General features: G+C 41.0%; 2 protein-coding genes across 2 annotated transcripts; one reads left to right on the top strand and one right to left on the bottom strand.

The window, feature by feature from the left end:
• The first annotated feature begins 2,808 nt into the window (after positions 1 to 2,808).
• Positions 2,809 to 4,510, top strand: LOC122485091 (olfactory receptor 1L6-like). Its single transcript, XM_043583416.1, has one exon. The coding sequence runs from the start codon at positions 2,904 to 2,906 to the stop codon at positions 3,846 to 3,848; it is 945 nt and encodes a 314-aa protein (XP_043439351.1). The 5' UTR covers positions 2,809 to 2,903; the 3' UTR covers positions 3,849 to 4,510.
• A 4,392-nt stretch (positions 4,511 to 8,902) lies between these two features.
• LOC122485090 (olfactory receptor-like protein DTMT) lies at positions 8,903 to 10,588 on the bottom strand. The gene has a single exon (XM_043583415.1). The coding sequence runs from the start codon at positions 10,477 to 10,479 to the stop codon at positions 9,523 to 9,525; it is 957 nt and encodes a 318-aa protein (XP_043439350.1). The 5' UTR covers positions 10,480 to 10,588; the 3' UTR covers positions 8,903 to 9,522.
• Between the last annotated feature and the right edge of the window lie 6,137 nt (positions 10,589 to 16,725).

Raw genomic sequence — 16,725 nt, 5'->3', positions numbered from 1 at the left:
GACGGTGCAGACAGTGTTGAGGCCTGGCATGCTGCCCTTCAGGTGAGAGAACCCAACATTCCTCTGCTGTCTCCCTGCCTTGGGTCCTATCTTCCACTTCACCCCACTCCACTGCGCCTCACAGGGGTAGGGAGGACAAAGCCATGTGTCAGCTCTCCCCCCCACCCCCAAAATACCTTTCTCTGCCTTCACATTCTCTCTGCCTGCCTGAAACGCCCTTCCCACTTCCAGGTCTCTATCTGGTGAGCTCCTACTGATTCTTCCAACCCCAGTTCAAACTTCACCTCTTCTTTGGAATCTTCCCCGAATCAGACAAGCACAGGAAATTACTCCTACTACTTTGTCATACAGTTAGTGTAGTGCTTATTGTTGTGCATGGCTGGAGGTCAAGGACCGTAGCTGACCTGCCTTTATAATCCTAGAGACCAACATAAAGCCTGATCCAAAGCAGGCGCTCAACAGATAGGTGTGAAGTGGACAGTTGAGCTGTTGCAGTGCCCCCAGAGAACCCCACACAACCCAACCCCAGAAAGACCACTGAGTCCAATTCCAGTTAAAAAACACATTGGCAAAACAGAGGTTGACCATAATGGAAAAGGACCTGGAAATTAGGTCCTCTAGGAAAGAATCTAAGGCACCAGGTGTGTTTGGATTGGAGAGAAGAACATCTCATAGACTTTTTTTTTAACACTGTGTGAAAAGCTTCAGAGAAGGGAGATTAGGTGTTTAACCTTCAGTGGCCAAAACTGTGACCACTTGTAGAAGTTACAGGGAAGCAGGTTTCAGCTGAGATTAAGAAAAACATCTTTAAATAACTACAGGCTCCCAGCAGTGGACTGGATTGCCTCTAGTAGCCTCGGGGAACAGGGAGAAGGCATCAGAAGCTGAGGGAAAGGGAACCAACATCTGCTAAGCAACCATTTCCTGCTACGTGCTTATATATACATTACCCATTTAATCATGGCATCAACCACGCAGAGAGGAATCATCAGTATTTCCATTCTATAGATGAGAAGAGTAGAGATGGAATGAATATGGGTCTATGTTTACAAAGTCAATCAGGATTAAAACCCAGGTGGTTCTGACTGCAAAGCCAGTGGCTTTTCCTCTATATCATGTAGTGCCCACCTGGAGGTGGGGGAAGGTCAGGGGCTCTGCAGGGGAGAATCCTGTACCTCAAAAGAGGACGAACCGGAGAGGTACCAAGGTCCTGGCTGTTCAACACTTCAGCTCTGTTCTGGGGATAGGCGTGGAGTTGGCATAAGCAGATGACTCCCTGCGATAGCCAATGAGTGACAGTGATAGAAAAGCAGAAAAATGAAAAAATAGGCTACATCTGGGACTTCTCCTGAAACGCGACAAGAGCAGACACTGCAGTTTGCACATCATCTCCTCTCTTCCACCTTCCCTTGCCTCTTTTTTCTCTCATTGCTCTTTAAAAAGCTTCATCCAACAAATACCGATTGAGTGAGTTTTGTGTATAGATCACTTGGCAAGACAGGGAATAAGCACAGCTCCTTCTTGCAAGGAGCATCTGAGCTAAGAACTGACTCGGTCCACTCTCTGGGATCTCACCAAAGCCTGGCCCCCTTTCCTGACAAAGCAGGGATAGGCTAGGCTAGGAATAGAACATTTACAGAAACTTTGCATCAGTGGGAAAAAATGTGTTTTAAGGAAGAGATTGAGTGGGTGACAAAATGAGTGCTTTGTTTCAGAGATAATTGAAATCACTTGGCTTACTGAGAAACTTTGAAGTTTTCAGGCAGCTGAGGTCAGAGCAAAGACAAGACTTGCCCCAGTGTCATAGTGGATGTTACCTTCTTCATTCCATGCGCCCTCTGCCAACAATCCCACACAATCTCTTCCCCCTGTCTGGATGCCTCCCCCTCCGACACCATAGCACGTCTGCTGGATAAAACCGTATTCATTCTCCAAGACCCAGTTCAAATCCCATCTCTTCTTTATATTCTTGCCAAACTCCTCCAGTAGAATAATTTACTCCCACGTGGTTCATAAAATTAGTAAAGGAGGGAACACTGCAAGCTGCTCTAGGTCAAACTGTGGGCAAAAGCTAAGCTTCACCCTGTTCCCCACAGGCCCCAGCACAGGAGTCAGCCAACTATGTCTTACAGGCCAAATCTGCCCTTCTGCCTGTTTATAATAAAGTTTTATTGGAACAAAGCCAAGGCTGTTCATTTACATACTATCAATGGCTGTTTTCACGCTTCAATGGCAGAGCTGAATACTTGTACGAGACCCTATGGCCCACAGGCCTAAAATACTCTGTGATCCTTGACAGAAAAGTTTAATGATTCCTGAGTTAGCACATAATACGTGGTGAATAAACAAATGGCAAATGCCATAAGGGGTTTTATGAAGAAACTTCAACTGGTTTTCAGATGGCCTGGGTCCCAATTCTGCCTCAACTGCTTGTTTGACTATGCAAATAATAGTAGATAAATAGATGGGTGGCGGGGAAGTGGGTAGATAGGCAAGAGTTTTGGGTGCTGGGTGCTGCGCTAAGTATTTTACACTTATTACCCACTTTATCTTCACAACTCCATGGGTAGCGATTAGTATTTTCTTCAATGAAAGAAGAAGAAATGGAGGTTTAGAGCCGTCATAGCACCTGAGCAGTAGAGCCAGATCTCAAACTCAGGTCTGTTCTACTCCAAGCTCGAAACTGCCCGCTACCTTAGGACACCCTACTGGGATTCAGATACTGAGTTTCTTCATGAAATGAGGATTACTGGGTGGGCAGTGTGGTTTCCAAGCCTTTTTAGCAAGCGTAAATTTAAAAATAGGATACGGAACCCGCGCATGCAGAAGCCTACCGAAAGGTGCCAGAACTTAGGCCTGCTCCTCATCTGCCCCCTCAGCGCCCCCGCCTCTCTGGCCGCTCCATGGCCCTGGCCAACCTCACGACGGCCCCAGAATTCCTCCTCCTCGGCCTGGTGGATGGAACAGACATCCACCCGCTGCTCTTCATGCTCTTCCTCGGCGTCTACCTGCTCAATGCCCTGGGCAACCTGGCCATGGTGGTGGTGGTGAGGTCGGATGGGGCCCTCCGCTCCCCCATGTACTATTTCCTGGGTCACCTGAGCCTCGTGGACGTCTGCTTTACCACTGTCACCGTCCCCAGACTGCTGGCCGGCTTGCTCCACCCGCGCCAGGCCGTGTCCTTCCAGGGATGTTTTTCCCAGATGTACTTCTTCGTGGCTCTGGGCATCACCGAGAGCTACCTGCTGGCAGCCATGTCCTACGACCGCGCGGTGGCCGTCTGCCGCCCCCTGCACTACTGCGCGGTCATGACGCCCCGGCGCTGCGCCGCGCTGGTGACCACGTCCTGGGCCGTGGCCCACCTGCACTCGCTGCTGCACACGCTGCTCATCTCGGCGCTCTCCTACCCGTGTCCCGCCCCTGTGCGCCACTTCTTCTGTGACATGACGGTGATGCTGAGCTTGGCGACCTCGGACACGGCGACCGCGGAGGCTGCCATCTTCTCCGAGGGCCTGGCCGTGGTGCTCACCCCGCTGCTCCTCGTGTCGCTGTCTTACGCGCGCATCCTCGTCGCGGTGCTGGGAGTGCGGGCGGCCGGGGGCCGGCGCCGCGCCTTCGCCACCTGCGGGGCCCACCTGGTGGTGGTGTCGCTTTTCTTCGGCTCTGTCCTCTCCGTCTATTTCCGGCCGTCCTCCGCCTACTCAGCCCGCTATGACCGCCTGGCCAGCGTGGTCTATGCTGTGCTCACACCGACCTTGAACCCTTTCATCTACAGCCTTCGCAACAAGGAGGTCAAGGGCGCCCTGAAAAGGGGGCTCAGATGGAGGGCTGCACCCCAAGAGGTGTGAGGGCACGTCCTGGTTCACTGGCATTTCAATGATAAGAACGATTACAAAAGAACACGCCCCTCTTTTTCTAGCTTCCCAAAGCACTAGCAATATTGGTCCTGTAGCATCTTATTTCTGGTTAAATTAAAAATTAGACCCGAAACAAAGGTGACAATGTGTTTATTTTACAGGGATGGGTACATGGCAATAAGCTAAATTCATTTCTGCCTTGGCTGAATGTTTGAAATAGAAGCTACTTGTAAATTTTGGAAAAATGAAAGGGAACAAGCAGGGGACCAAGGAAAGAGCCTTGTAGCTTCTGTAGAGAAAGGGGGAAGAGTGTGATATGGCAGCAGTCTAGTGGATGGAGAGGAAAGCCGGGAAGCAGTGCAGATGCAAGAGTTTTTAAGGAGGTTTTTTTTGGCGGGGGTGGGGGAGGGGGTGGGGGGAGAGGGCGCTGCAGTGTAGAACACATTCTTTTCAGACTCCTTTTCTGGAAACTTCAGGAAAGACCTACTTTTTATTTTAAGTATTCAAAAAATTATTTTTAAGTTCTATTCCCTAGACAATATGTGCATCATTTTCATGGCAGGAGTTCAAAAATACAGATGAAGATACAATTCTCCTTGACTATCACTCAATCCAACCTCCACCCCCATCCCAGTTACCAGTTCAATACCTCCCCTGCCTTTCTCTCCCTGCTTTTGACACATAGATCGTCTCACTCTCTACATATTATTCTGTAATTTCCCTTGTCATGCAACAATAGTCTAGGAGATCTTTTCTTATCACAATACATGGAACTTTTTCACTTTTAGCTTCATGGTATAGAACACTATACTGTGATAGTCCAGAGTTTAACCATTCTCTTATTGATGGTTATGCTTTCCCAATGTTTCACTATTACAATGATGTAATGATATCCTTGTCATAAAAATAATAAAAGATAACATTTAGTGAGGACTTATGTGCCAGGCACTGTCCTAAGTACTCTACATGTATGTCTGCCTTAAATCTCACAAGATTCCAGGAGGAAGATATTATTCTCATTGCACAAGAGAGGAAACAGGCCTAGAGAAACCAAGTGGGCTTCCCAAAGCTGTAAGACTAAGCAGTTTATCTTCTTCAATAATTTGTAGTTGACTTTTTTCATAATATTGAGCATATTTTAGTAATATATAAGTTCCTAAAATATAATTGTGCCTGTATTTTCAATTTCTTTTATTTCAATAGTATTCTCGTGATTTTAAGATTGCCTCTTTAACTGTTAATTTTGCTTCTTTTTCACTCCCAGAGTTCCTTATTTGTATTTTTTCTATTTTGTTGCCTTATTTTACGTGCCATTTTATCTGTTATTATTCATATTACCAAAGAACCAACATTTAGTTATTATTATTCTATTGCTTCTTGGTTTTCAACTCCATCAAGCTTTTACTTTCATACTGATGAATTCCTTCCTCCTGGTTTCTCTGTGTTGATTTTGTTAAACCTTTTCCAGATTCTTGAGGCTTGTGTATCCTCTCGACTTCAGGAGGGGTGTCTCTGCTAAGGTCCACTGTTGCTGGACCTTGACTACACTCAGCATGGATAATACATGTCTTTTCTTTTGAGAAGGGAGTTGATGCCCTTCTTAGGGCTTACTGTTTCTGCTGACTGATTCTGTTAGACGCAGCAACGTCTTCCATCTGGTTCTGGGCTCTGACTTTAGCTGCCGCTACACGGTCCCCTTACTCATTATCCTGATAGCCTCTGGAGACACACTAGCTCTCAACTCCAGCAGGGCTCCAACAGGGTATGTAAGAACTTTTCAGATCTTCATGGCCCAACATGGTTGCAAAGATTCATGTTTATGTGCATGCGCATGTTGTGTGGGATTTCAGACACGCTTCCCTAGACCAGAGCTGTCATGATATGGCCGTGTAGTGGTGGGCTTTTCTGCAAAGTGCCTTCTCCCAGAGTACCACCAAACAAGGAGGGAAAGTTCACTGTGGCCTCCAATATCCAAAACTATGTGAAGATTTTACTATACCCCCATTTGGTTATTGAAGGACAAAGAGCAGGGCCTCACACTAATATCTGGGCTCTCCTTAGAATCACTATTATTTCACATTATTCTTTTTTTCCCCCTTCTTTTAAAATTTATTTATTTAAATTCAAGTTAGTTAACATACTGTGTAGTATTGGTTTCAGGAGTAGAACCCGGTGATTCATCACTTCCATACAACACCCAGCGCTCATCCCAACTAGTGCCCTCCTTAATGCTCATCACCCATTAGCCCATCCCCCCACCAACTTCCCCTCCAGCAACCCTCAGCTTGTTCTCTGTATTTAAGAGTCTCTTATGGTTTGCCTCCCTCTCTGTTTTTATCCTATTTTCCCTTCCCTTCCCCTATGTTCATCTGTTGTGTTTCTTAAATTCCACATATGAGTAAAATCATATATTTGTCTTTCTCTGACTGACTTATTTCACTTAGCATAATACACTCTAGTTCCATACATGTTGTTGCAAATGGCAAGATTTCATTCTTTTTTGATTGCCAAGCAGTATTCCATAACATGTATGTATGTGTGTATATATATATGTATACATATATATATACACACATACATACATGTATACACACACACACACATATACACACACACATCTTCTTTATACATTAGAAAAAAGAAATAACAGAACTAAGTATTTGAAAGAAATATGCATACTTACCAATACTGATGTTAACTTTGTGTATCTTCAGTACCCAAGATAGGTCACTGAAATCCTTATTAGAAAACAATAACAGGGGCGCCTGGGTGGCGCAGTTGGTTGGGCGTCCGACTTCAGCCAGGTCACGATCTCGCGGTCCGTGAGTTCGAGCCCCGCGTCAGGCTCTGGGCTGATGGCTCGGAGTCTAGAGCCTGTTTCCGATTCTGTGTCTCCCTCTCTCTCTGCCCCTCCCCTGTTCATGCTCTGTCTCTCTCTGTCCCAAAAATAAATAAATGTTGAAAAAAAAATTAAAAAAAAAAAAAAAAAGAAAACAATAACAGAATTTAGTAAGGTGGAATATTTTTTAAATGATATACAAGACAATCAGTAACTCTTTTATGTACAAAAAAATTACTTGTCTAAAAACACAATAGTGACCCCCTCCAACATTTTTTTTTCAATGTAAAATACCTAGGACTAAATGTAGAAAGTAATATGTAATAATATACTAAGTTAAGACACCTACAAAATTCAACTAAGAAATGAAAACCTGGAATAAATAGAAAGGTATTCATTATTTATAGTTTGTAAGACAACTGTACAAATAGCCAACTCTAATTCACAAATCAGTGTAATAATTCAGTGTAACTCAAGTTAATTTCCCAACAGATTTTTTAAATTGTAATTTAATAAAATAGATCTAAAGTATATCTGAAAGGATAAATGTGTCAGGAAAGTATTGGAAGAGAAGAATATAGAAGAGGGCTTGTCACACAAAGTACCTAAAATGTACTGTTATACATAGTATGGCATCAATATAATAAGTCCAGAAATGAATAATAATAATAATAATATAATAAGCCCAGGAAGTATATGTGAGCACTTAAGACATTGTAAAGGTAGTTTTTTATACCTGTGAAGGTGGAGACAACTCACTTGCTGAGGAAGGGGAAAAAAGAAAAAGGACAGTTGGCCTTAAACAAAATTTTGGGTGGATCAAGCATAGAGATGTGGAAACTAACACTGTACAAGAGCTAGAAAAAAGAATGAGATAATAATAATAATTTGGGGATAGAAAAGCCATTTCCAAGCATGTGGAAGAAAAAAATCATGAAGTAAAAATCAACTTATTTGTCTACTTTGAAGTTTATGATCTTAGTAAGGGAAAAACACATCACTACCAAGTTGAAAAGATGAATAACAGACTGAGGGAAATGTTGCCTACAAGATAGATAATGTGATCGTAAGAAAAAAGAAAATCGACTCAAGGTTAAGGACATGCACAAGGAAAAGTAGCTAATCAATATAAAGAAATGTTTGAGCTCACTGATACATACAAAGATTCAATTTAAAAATAGTAAAATATCATATTTTGATGGATATTTTGAGAACAAAAAATCCAGAGTTGGGAACATGTAAAGAACCAGTCACTCTCATTCACTTTTGGAAGGAGTTTACCTTAGCAGAATTCCTGGGAGGCAATTTGACAACTTCTACCCAATTATAACCTGTTCATATCCTTTGATCTAGTACACCCATTTCTAAGAATGTGTCCTTAGAAACACAGCATAAGTCCACAAGGAAACGTATGGATGAGGAAATAAAATTGAAGTATTGTTCAAAATCATAAAAAACTGAAAACAACCCAAGTGTTTACCAAGAAGATTATTTAAATAAATTATAGTAAATGCATCCATTCAACAAGCACTGTATAGATTCTAAGATCATTATATGTCTTTATATGAAATGATGAATTCAAAATATATTTTATATAACAACCTGAGAAAATGGTGTGTATAATTTAATGCTATCATATGTAATGTTAGTCTACACAGAAATTATCTATGTACATAGAATATTCCCCAACTTTTAACTGCTTTAATGGGGGAGGGCAGAATTTGGGGGAACCTTCCATTCCACTTTATTATTTATTTCTTTGTTGTTTGGATAATTTTCCAGTGAGAATGTATTCTTTTTGTAGTCAATAAAAATTTTTGAAGAAGAAAGGAAGTCAAAGTTGGCATTATTAGGAAGACTTCTTTTAAAAGGTGAGATTTTTTTTAAGGCACACTTTAATTTCAAGAAACATATGAAAATGTATTCAAATCAAATCAGCTATTATTGTCCATCTAGCAAGTACAAGGCACTGAAGTAGTCATTGAAGAGATAAGAGAGCACCTGTCTTCAAGACACTGAAAATATACTTGAAAAGAAGTAAACAAAGAAAGCATCACATAATTTCAGTGTAATATTTCAGAGGAAAAAAATCTACCTGGGGGTCATAAATAGATTCTAACCCTCTGTCACTATTTGTGCTACTTTAGGCTATGTATGGGCCACCATTTTACTGTCTATAAATTAAACAATTTGTAAGAAAATCATATGGCTCATTCCATATAATATGATTTTAATTCAAAAGAGAAATTTTCATCCAAAATATAGATATTATCAAAAGAAGCAGTCTGTCATTAACTGACAAGTGATTGGTAAATCAAAGGAAAAAAAATTTCGAGTATGATCATTAAAGTGGTGAATCAACCAACACCTGAAATGAAAATTAAAAACTAAATAAATAGGTAAGCAATGGAATAAATGATGATCCTTGGAGAGTAAAAAATTACAAAAGCAGTACATAATAAACTGGAAGACATTCTTCATGAAATAAACATGTTTGGCAGAAGCAAAGCACTGAAGGGGCTGAGAAATTTGGATTTATTTATTAGAGAATTAGGAACTACTGTACTTTCTCTGAGTGCAGTAAACACTAGCGTTAGAGTGATATTTATTCAAATTTGAATAATAATTGCCAAGTGTCCACTACATGTCAGTCCTTGTGCTACATCACCCCCCAGATTCTGTGGTAAACCCAGGATGTGAGATGGACCCACCCCTAGTGACAATGAGAAAACCCCCTGGGCTGCATTAGCTTGGTGCTTACTAGACTTTACGGAATACTACTCATTGTCAATATTATGCCTACTGTTTGAAAACATACATTAGTCTTTAGAGTCCCTGTCCCAGAGAAAGCTGAATCGTCCATTTGGAACATACTCTTCCTAAGGCTCCCTTTATGTCCCGATTCCTCAGGCTGTAGATGAAGGGATTCAGCATGGGGGTGACCACAGTGTACATCACGGCCATGACAGTCTCCTTAACAGTAGAATTGTTGTCTGAAGGGCACAAGTAGAGGCCAATGATTGTCCCGTAGAAGAGAGACACCACGGAGAGGTGGGAGCCACAGGTGGAGAAGGCCTTGCAGATGCCCCTGGCAGAAGGGACCCTGAGGATGGAGGACACAATCTGTGCATAAGACATGACAATGAGTAGGAATGGGATGACGAGAATGAGCCCTCCCATGACAAATATCACCAACTCATTGATTCGAGTGTCAGAGCAGGCCAGCTTCAGCAGAGCAGACATGTCACAGAAAAAGTGGGGGATTATGTTGTCGGCACAGAAGGACAGCTTGGCCATGAGCAGGGTGTGCAACATGGCATGGGCAGTAGTCAGCACCCAGGACAGCACCACCAAGGAGAGACAGAGCTTGGGACTCATGATGGTGGTGTAGTGCAGGGGGAAACAGATGGCCACATAGCGGTCATAGGCCATGGCCACCAGGAGGAAGCTCTCCAGGTCTCCAAAAAATAGGAAGAAGTACATCTGGGTCAGGCAGCCGGCATAAGGGATGGACGGGACCTGGCTCTGCATGTTCTGCAGCAGATTGGGCATTGTGACAGAGGAGAAGCAGAGGTCAGAGAAGGACAAGTTACTGAGAAACAAATACATGGGCGTGTGGAGGCGGGAGTCCAGGCGAATGAGAACGATGATGAGCAGGTTCCCCAGGATGGTGGTAACATACACGAGCAGGAACAGGACATAGAACTGGTCCCGCAGCTCTGGCTCAATAGGCAGACCCAGGAGGAGGAACTCTGAGATGACACTTTGGTTTCCCATTTTCATGTTGCTTTTGTTCTACCTTTGTAAAATTAAAAATAATTTGCATGACAGTGTGAATATGTATGTGTATATACACACATATATACACACTTCAGAATTTTCAAAAAGAAATCTTAATTTTTTTAATTAAATACCCACAAGTCATAAGGGTTAAGTTCAGTACTTCTTTCACTAGGATGAAAGTATAATATGTATTAACTCATTCATTCTTCACAGCAGCCCTATGAGATAGGTACTATTTTCTTCAGTTTTTACATTTAAAAAGTTGATATTTATACTCATTAGGTAACTTGTCCAAGGTCCCACACCTATTGAACAACAGATCTGGGACTGCAGCCAACAGTCTAACTTTGGAGCTTGACTTTTAGTGGGGAGTGCTTCCAGAACTGGTTACACTTTGCAGGTTAGCAGGTATTACTGAGACAAAGTCCTACAGATGGCAGCACAGACAGAATGAGTTCTGAGAGTAAAGCATTATGGGGAGGAAATGTTTTTTATTCACACATCTGATAATTAAAGAGAGATGCCTACAGTCAGCTTCAGAATATCCATAAATACAACCATTTTCTCTTGGTCAGAGGACACAGCAAGAGGGTCAGTTCCTCTCTGTGGTAGAGGTGCACAAAAGCACCGGGAACCACAAAACTTGTGGTGTAAATTAACCAGTTCAAGGAGTGGGAAATTAAAGGGTCCTTGAACTCTCTCAATTTGTGAATATCTCAAAAAACATGGATAGAATAATTTTTGACCTATTAATCTTAGAATGTTTTGTTTCCTCGCTCTTCACTTTCACTTCTTCCCATTCAATAGATAGTTAGCTCTATGTTCCTTGCCTCAGGATACAGACGTGGCAGGAAAGCAGAAATGGTTCACAAGTTTTCCTGGCTTTTATTTCCAAAAGCCTGAGCTCCAGAATGAAGCCAGAATTTACTGGTAAAGAAAAAAAAATGTCTGGACTAGAATTGGGAGGTGAAGTGAAGCTTCCTCCCAGCAAACCAGAAGGAGATCTCCTTGAGCTAGGGGTGGGAGGTGCAGGCAGAGGAAGGGTGGGAGAATGATCAGTGGGTCACAAGAACAGAGATGGCAGACCTGGCAATGCCACCAGGAAGGCAGGAAGGTCAGATATAATCACTGATTCAGAGGAGAGAGAACTTTAAAAAAGTACCGTATGTAATTTGTTGCCAATAAATCTGATGATTTAAATGAAATGGTTAACTTCAGGGATGCCTGGGTGGCCCAGCTGGTTGGGCATCTGACTTTGGCTCAGGTCATGATCTCACAGCTCACAAGTTCAAGCCCCTTGTTGGGCTCTGTGCTGACAGGTTGGATTCTGCATCTCCCTCTCTCTGCCCCCACCCCCTACCTCACTCTGCTGTCTCTCTCTCTCTCTCTCTCAAAAATAAATAAACATTAAAAAGTTTTAAATAATAACTAACTTCGGAGAGGAAAAAACAAGTATATGACCAATATTTACCCAAGAAATGAGAGGTGACCAATGTGGGCTTCCCCTCTTGTTTCTGTGGATCCCTCAAAGCCAATGGGCTGGCATTCATTTTTCCCCCCCCAGCCAGGCAATTAGAGCCCCGGTCTTCTAAATAAGGAGTTATGAGCTCAAATATCACCAGGGCTGCTTAACAGGATGTAGCCTCCAGAGCCCACCCACCATGAGGGCCAGGACTGTGTCTACCTTGATCACTGTGAGATCAAGTTTTCTACTTGTAGATTTGATGGTAGTTGATGGTATCACCACATTTGTTTATTCTAGCAACTGCATGAAGGACACTAAAGTACCACAAATTCTTGTAGAACTTATGTTCCAAAAAGAGAAGTTGTAGAGACCACATTTTTTCAAGGTAGTGCAGTAAAATGACAAATTAATAACAAACATGTGATATACTTGGATATTAAGGCTCTACTAAATGATTTTTACATCAAAGAACAAAGTAACACTGCTCTATTGAGAAGGAACACAGTACACACAGAGTCATCATGGAAAAAGAAAAATCTATGCCTCATTTTTACGAATAAACTAGGAAAAAATAAAGTATTGAGCTGAAAAGGATAGAAAAAAGAATGGCAAAAATTCAAATACAAAGGATTAAGAAATTTATAAACTTGGGGCGCCTGGGTGGCGCAGTCGGTTAAGCGTCCGACTTCAGCCAGGTCACGATCTCGCGGTCCGTGAGTTCGAGCCCCGCGTCAGGCTCTGGGCTGATGGCTCAGAGCCTGGAGCCTGTTTCCGATTCTGTGTCTCCCTCTCTCTCTGACCCTCCCCCGTTCATGCTCTGTCTCTCTCTGTCCCAAAAAAAATAAATAAACGTTGAAAAAAAATTTTAAAAAAAGAAATTTATAAACTTAAAAGCGTATATTAGCAAAATGGAAAACATAAAAGCAGTAAAATGATAAAATAATTTGAGAGCTTTGTTTTCAAAAGGTCAACAAAATAGACAAACTGGCCAATTAAAAAATAAGTATAGAAGATTAGGAATAAAAAAAAGGATACAGTTACAGAGACAAATTTTTAAGTTTTCCTAAATTGTCTGAAATAAATGTGAAAATCTGGATGAGACATTTGCTAAACAAAAACAAGTTGAAAAATTGGCTCAATAATAAATATACATGATATCTGAAGAGACCATTAAAATGAACAGTCAAGAAGTCGAAAAAATCAAAGGCCAACAAATATGAAACAAACTGAAAAAAATAAGTATCTATAATAAATTTCTTTAAGCCAACAATAAGCATATAAAAAGATGCCCCACATTATTATTCAAATTAAGATCATAAGATACTACTACACACCCACTGGAATGGCTAAAATGAAAAAATTGACAATATCAAATTTTAGTGATTAATATTTTCATATATCCCAGATAAGGATATAAAATAGTAAAACCACTTAGCAAACTGTTTGCAGTTCTTAAAGGTTAACATTCACTCACCCTATAGTCCAGAAAATTCATTCCTGAATTATCCAAAACAAATGAAAACAAATGTCCTCAAAAGCATGTTTAATAGAATTTTCCAAAGAAGCTCAAGTCATAAGAGCTAAAACTGAGAAACCCAGTGTCCAGGAGAATAGATAAAAAAAAAACTGTGGCATATTCATTTTAATGGTGTACTATATAGCAATGAAAAAGAATGAACTATAATGATTCAAAAAACAGAATGGATAAATATCAAAAATATTACGTTGAATAAAAAAATCCAGACTCAAAAAAATGTGGGTTGATTCCTTTCATACGAAGTTCATGAGCTAGCAAATCTAATCTATGATGATAGAAATAAGAATAGCGGTTACCTCTGGACATGCATGGGTACTAACTAGGAGAGGGCATAGGAAAACTTCTGGGATAATAGAAATGTTCTGTATCTAGATCAGTGCAGTAGTTACATGGGTGTAAAATTCAGCAAACTGTACACAGAGATTTGTACACTACATGTAAATTATATTGCAATTAAAAAAATTGTTGGGCCAGGAAGCTTTTTGGATTTTTCAAACTCTCAAGGAACAATAATCCCCAGGCTCTACATAAAGCATTCCAGAACCTAAAATTAAATAGAAAGCTACATAATTTACTGAAACAGAGGGGGGGAAAAGACATGAAAATAGAATTATAGAACAATTCCACCTATAGAAATGGATATGAAAAGCCTAAAACACTAATAATTCCAAATTTTCATATTTGAAAAAAGCTAATATGTTTAATTTAAAAAAAATTAGTATTAATGAACCACAGCCAAAAGGCAATTGAAAAATATCAATACCAATTCCTGATCAAAGCTCAGAATAAAATAAGAGATTACTTCCTCAATATAATGTGCTAGGATCTGCCAAAGTTGGATTGTGTCCCCTCTCCAGATGTGAGCATACTTTCATTCTCTAGATCACAGTGAAATGGAAATCATAGGACTCCATCAAGAGATTTAATCCTATCAAAAGATTTTGTTCTCCTTTAGTTCCCCATTAACTGTAATGCCAGGTCTCAACCACACTGCTCCCAGCAAGGCTTCTTCAACTGTTCAAATACTTTCAGGGCCTCAGAACTCAACAGTGGGTTGCTTGCCCTACGTTTACCATCAAGTTCTGCTGGCAACACTGGGTGACTGCTGGCATCGGCAGACTGTTCTCATATCTTCAACAGCTTTACTCGGAGTGGACCATGAGGACATCAAACACACTCTCATCTTGCCCTGTTCCAGACACTGATGGGACAATATAGGAAGCAAGTACTGTGTTATTTTTAAACCAAAGGGACTCTGAACAGATTTACAATCTCTGCATATTCTCCTACTTCATTGCAAATATGAAGCCTGTTTTTGTTTTTGTTTTTTTGTAGGACACTTAAAGACACCAGTGCCCTTGCTTAAGAAAAAATAGTTGGTCAGTTTTGACTAATTTAAGAAGAAACACAACCATTAAGTAGGGTGTCTCAGGACACACATAGGGCATTTTTCTGAGAATTTCCAAAAATACATAATAAAAAGATCTAACTTATCGAGAGTCAACATCACACATAATGGTAGAAATTTTAAATCCTCAAGACTCTGGAGGCAATCAGAATGAAGCATGGTGGTTAATCTAAAGCAGCACTGTCCACTGGCAATAAAATATATGCCACAAATGTGAGCATTTTAAATTTTATATTTTCAATATAATTTTAAATTTTCAATGAACACATTTTTCAGTAAACACATTTAAAGTGGCAATTTTAATTAAAAACAGAACTACCCTACGACCCAGCAATTGCACTACAAGGTATCTATCCAAGAGATACAGGTTTGCTACTTTGAAGGGGCACATGCACCCCAATTTATGGCAGTGCTATCAGCAATAGCCAAAGTATGGAAAGAGCCCAAATGTCCATTGACGGATGAATGCATAAAGAAGATAATGGAGTATTACTCGGCAATCAAAAAGAATGAAATCAAGGGGAGCCTGGGTGGCTCAGTCAGTTGAGCCTCCGACTTCAGCTCAGGTCATGATCTCATGGTTTGTGGGTTCGAGCCCCATATGGGGCTCTGTGCTGACAGCTCGGAGCTTGGGGCCTGCTTCAGATTCTGTGTCTCCCTCTTTCTCTCTGCCCCTCCCCTGGTCATGCTCTGTTTCTCTCTCTCTCTCTCTCTCTCTCTCTCTCTCTCTCTCTCTCAAAAATAAATAAACATTAAAAAAAAAGAATGAAATCTTGCCATTTGCAACTATGTGGACGGAACTAGAAGGTATTATGCTAAGCGAAATTAGAGAAAGATAAATATCATATGACTTCACTCATTTGAGGACTTTAAGACACAGAACAGATCAACATAAGGGAAGGGAAGCAAAAATAATATAAAAATGGGGAGGGGAACAAAACATAAGAGACTCTTAAATAAAGAGAACAGAGGGTTGCTGGAGGGGTTTTGGGAGGTGGGATGGGCCAAACGGGTAAGGGGCATTAAGGAATCTACTCCTGAAATCATTGTTGCACTATATGCTAACTAACTTGGATGTAAATTAAAAACAAATTAAAAAAATAAAAATAAAATGACAATTTTAAATTTTCAATAAACAGGTTTTATTTTTATTTATTTTTAATTTTTTTAACATTTATTTATTTTTGAGAGAGAGAGAGAGAATGGGAGCAGGGGAGGGGCAGAGAGGGAGACACAGAACCTGAAGCAGGCTCCAGGCTCTGAGCTGTCAGTGCAGAGCCTGATGTGGGGTTCGAACCCACAAACCGTGAGACCATGACCTAAGCCAAAGTTGGACACTCAACTGACTGAGCCACCGTGGCGCCCCTCAATAAACACAATTTAAAAGGCAAAAAGCAGGGTGCCTGGGTGGCTCAGTTGGTTAAGCGTCTGACTTCAGCTCAGTCATGGGTTCGGGCCCTGACTCGGACTCTGTGCTGACAATTCAGAGCCTGGAGCCTGCTTCAGATTCTGTGTCTCCCTCTCTCTCTGCCCCACCCCTGCTCATGCTCTGCCTCTCTCTGTCTCTCAAAGCTAAATAAAACATTTAAAAAATTATATGTAAAAAAATAAAAGAAAATAAAAAGGCAAAAAGAAACAGGTGAAGTTAATCTTTGTTACATATTTTATTAACGTCAAGATATCCAAGATACCATCATTTTAATACATAATCAATACTTGTACGCTAAAAACTCACACATCTATTTTCTTCGAAATCCAGTGTGGATTTTGTACATACAGCACATCTCAATTGGAACTAGCCACACTTAACTGCTCAATAGCAACATGTGGCTAGTG

Source organism: Prionailurus bengalensis, chromosome E1 (assembly GCF_016509475.1).
Source record: "Prionailurus bengalensis isolate Pbe53 chromosome E1, Fcat_Pben_1.1_paternal_pri, whole genome shotgun sequence".
Lineage (NCBI taxonomy): Eukaryota > Metazoa > Chordata > Mammalia > Carnivora > Felidae > Prionailurus > Prionailurus bengalensis.
This window is presented reverse-complemented; position numbering and strand designations above follow the sequence as displayed.

Bases quoted from the DNA above. Each gene is read 5' to 3' on its own strand.
- LOC122485091 (XM_043583416.1), top strand. From the start codon at position 2,904: ATGGCCCTGGCCAACCTCACGACGGCCCCAGAATTCCTCCTCCTCGGC.
- LOC122485090 (XM_043583415.1), bottom strand. From the start codon at position 10,479: ATGAAAATGGGAAACCAAAGTGTCATCTCAGAGTTCCTCCTCCTGGGT.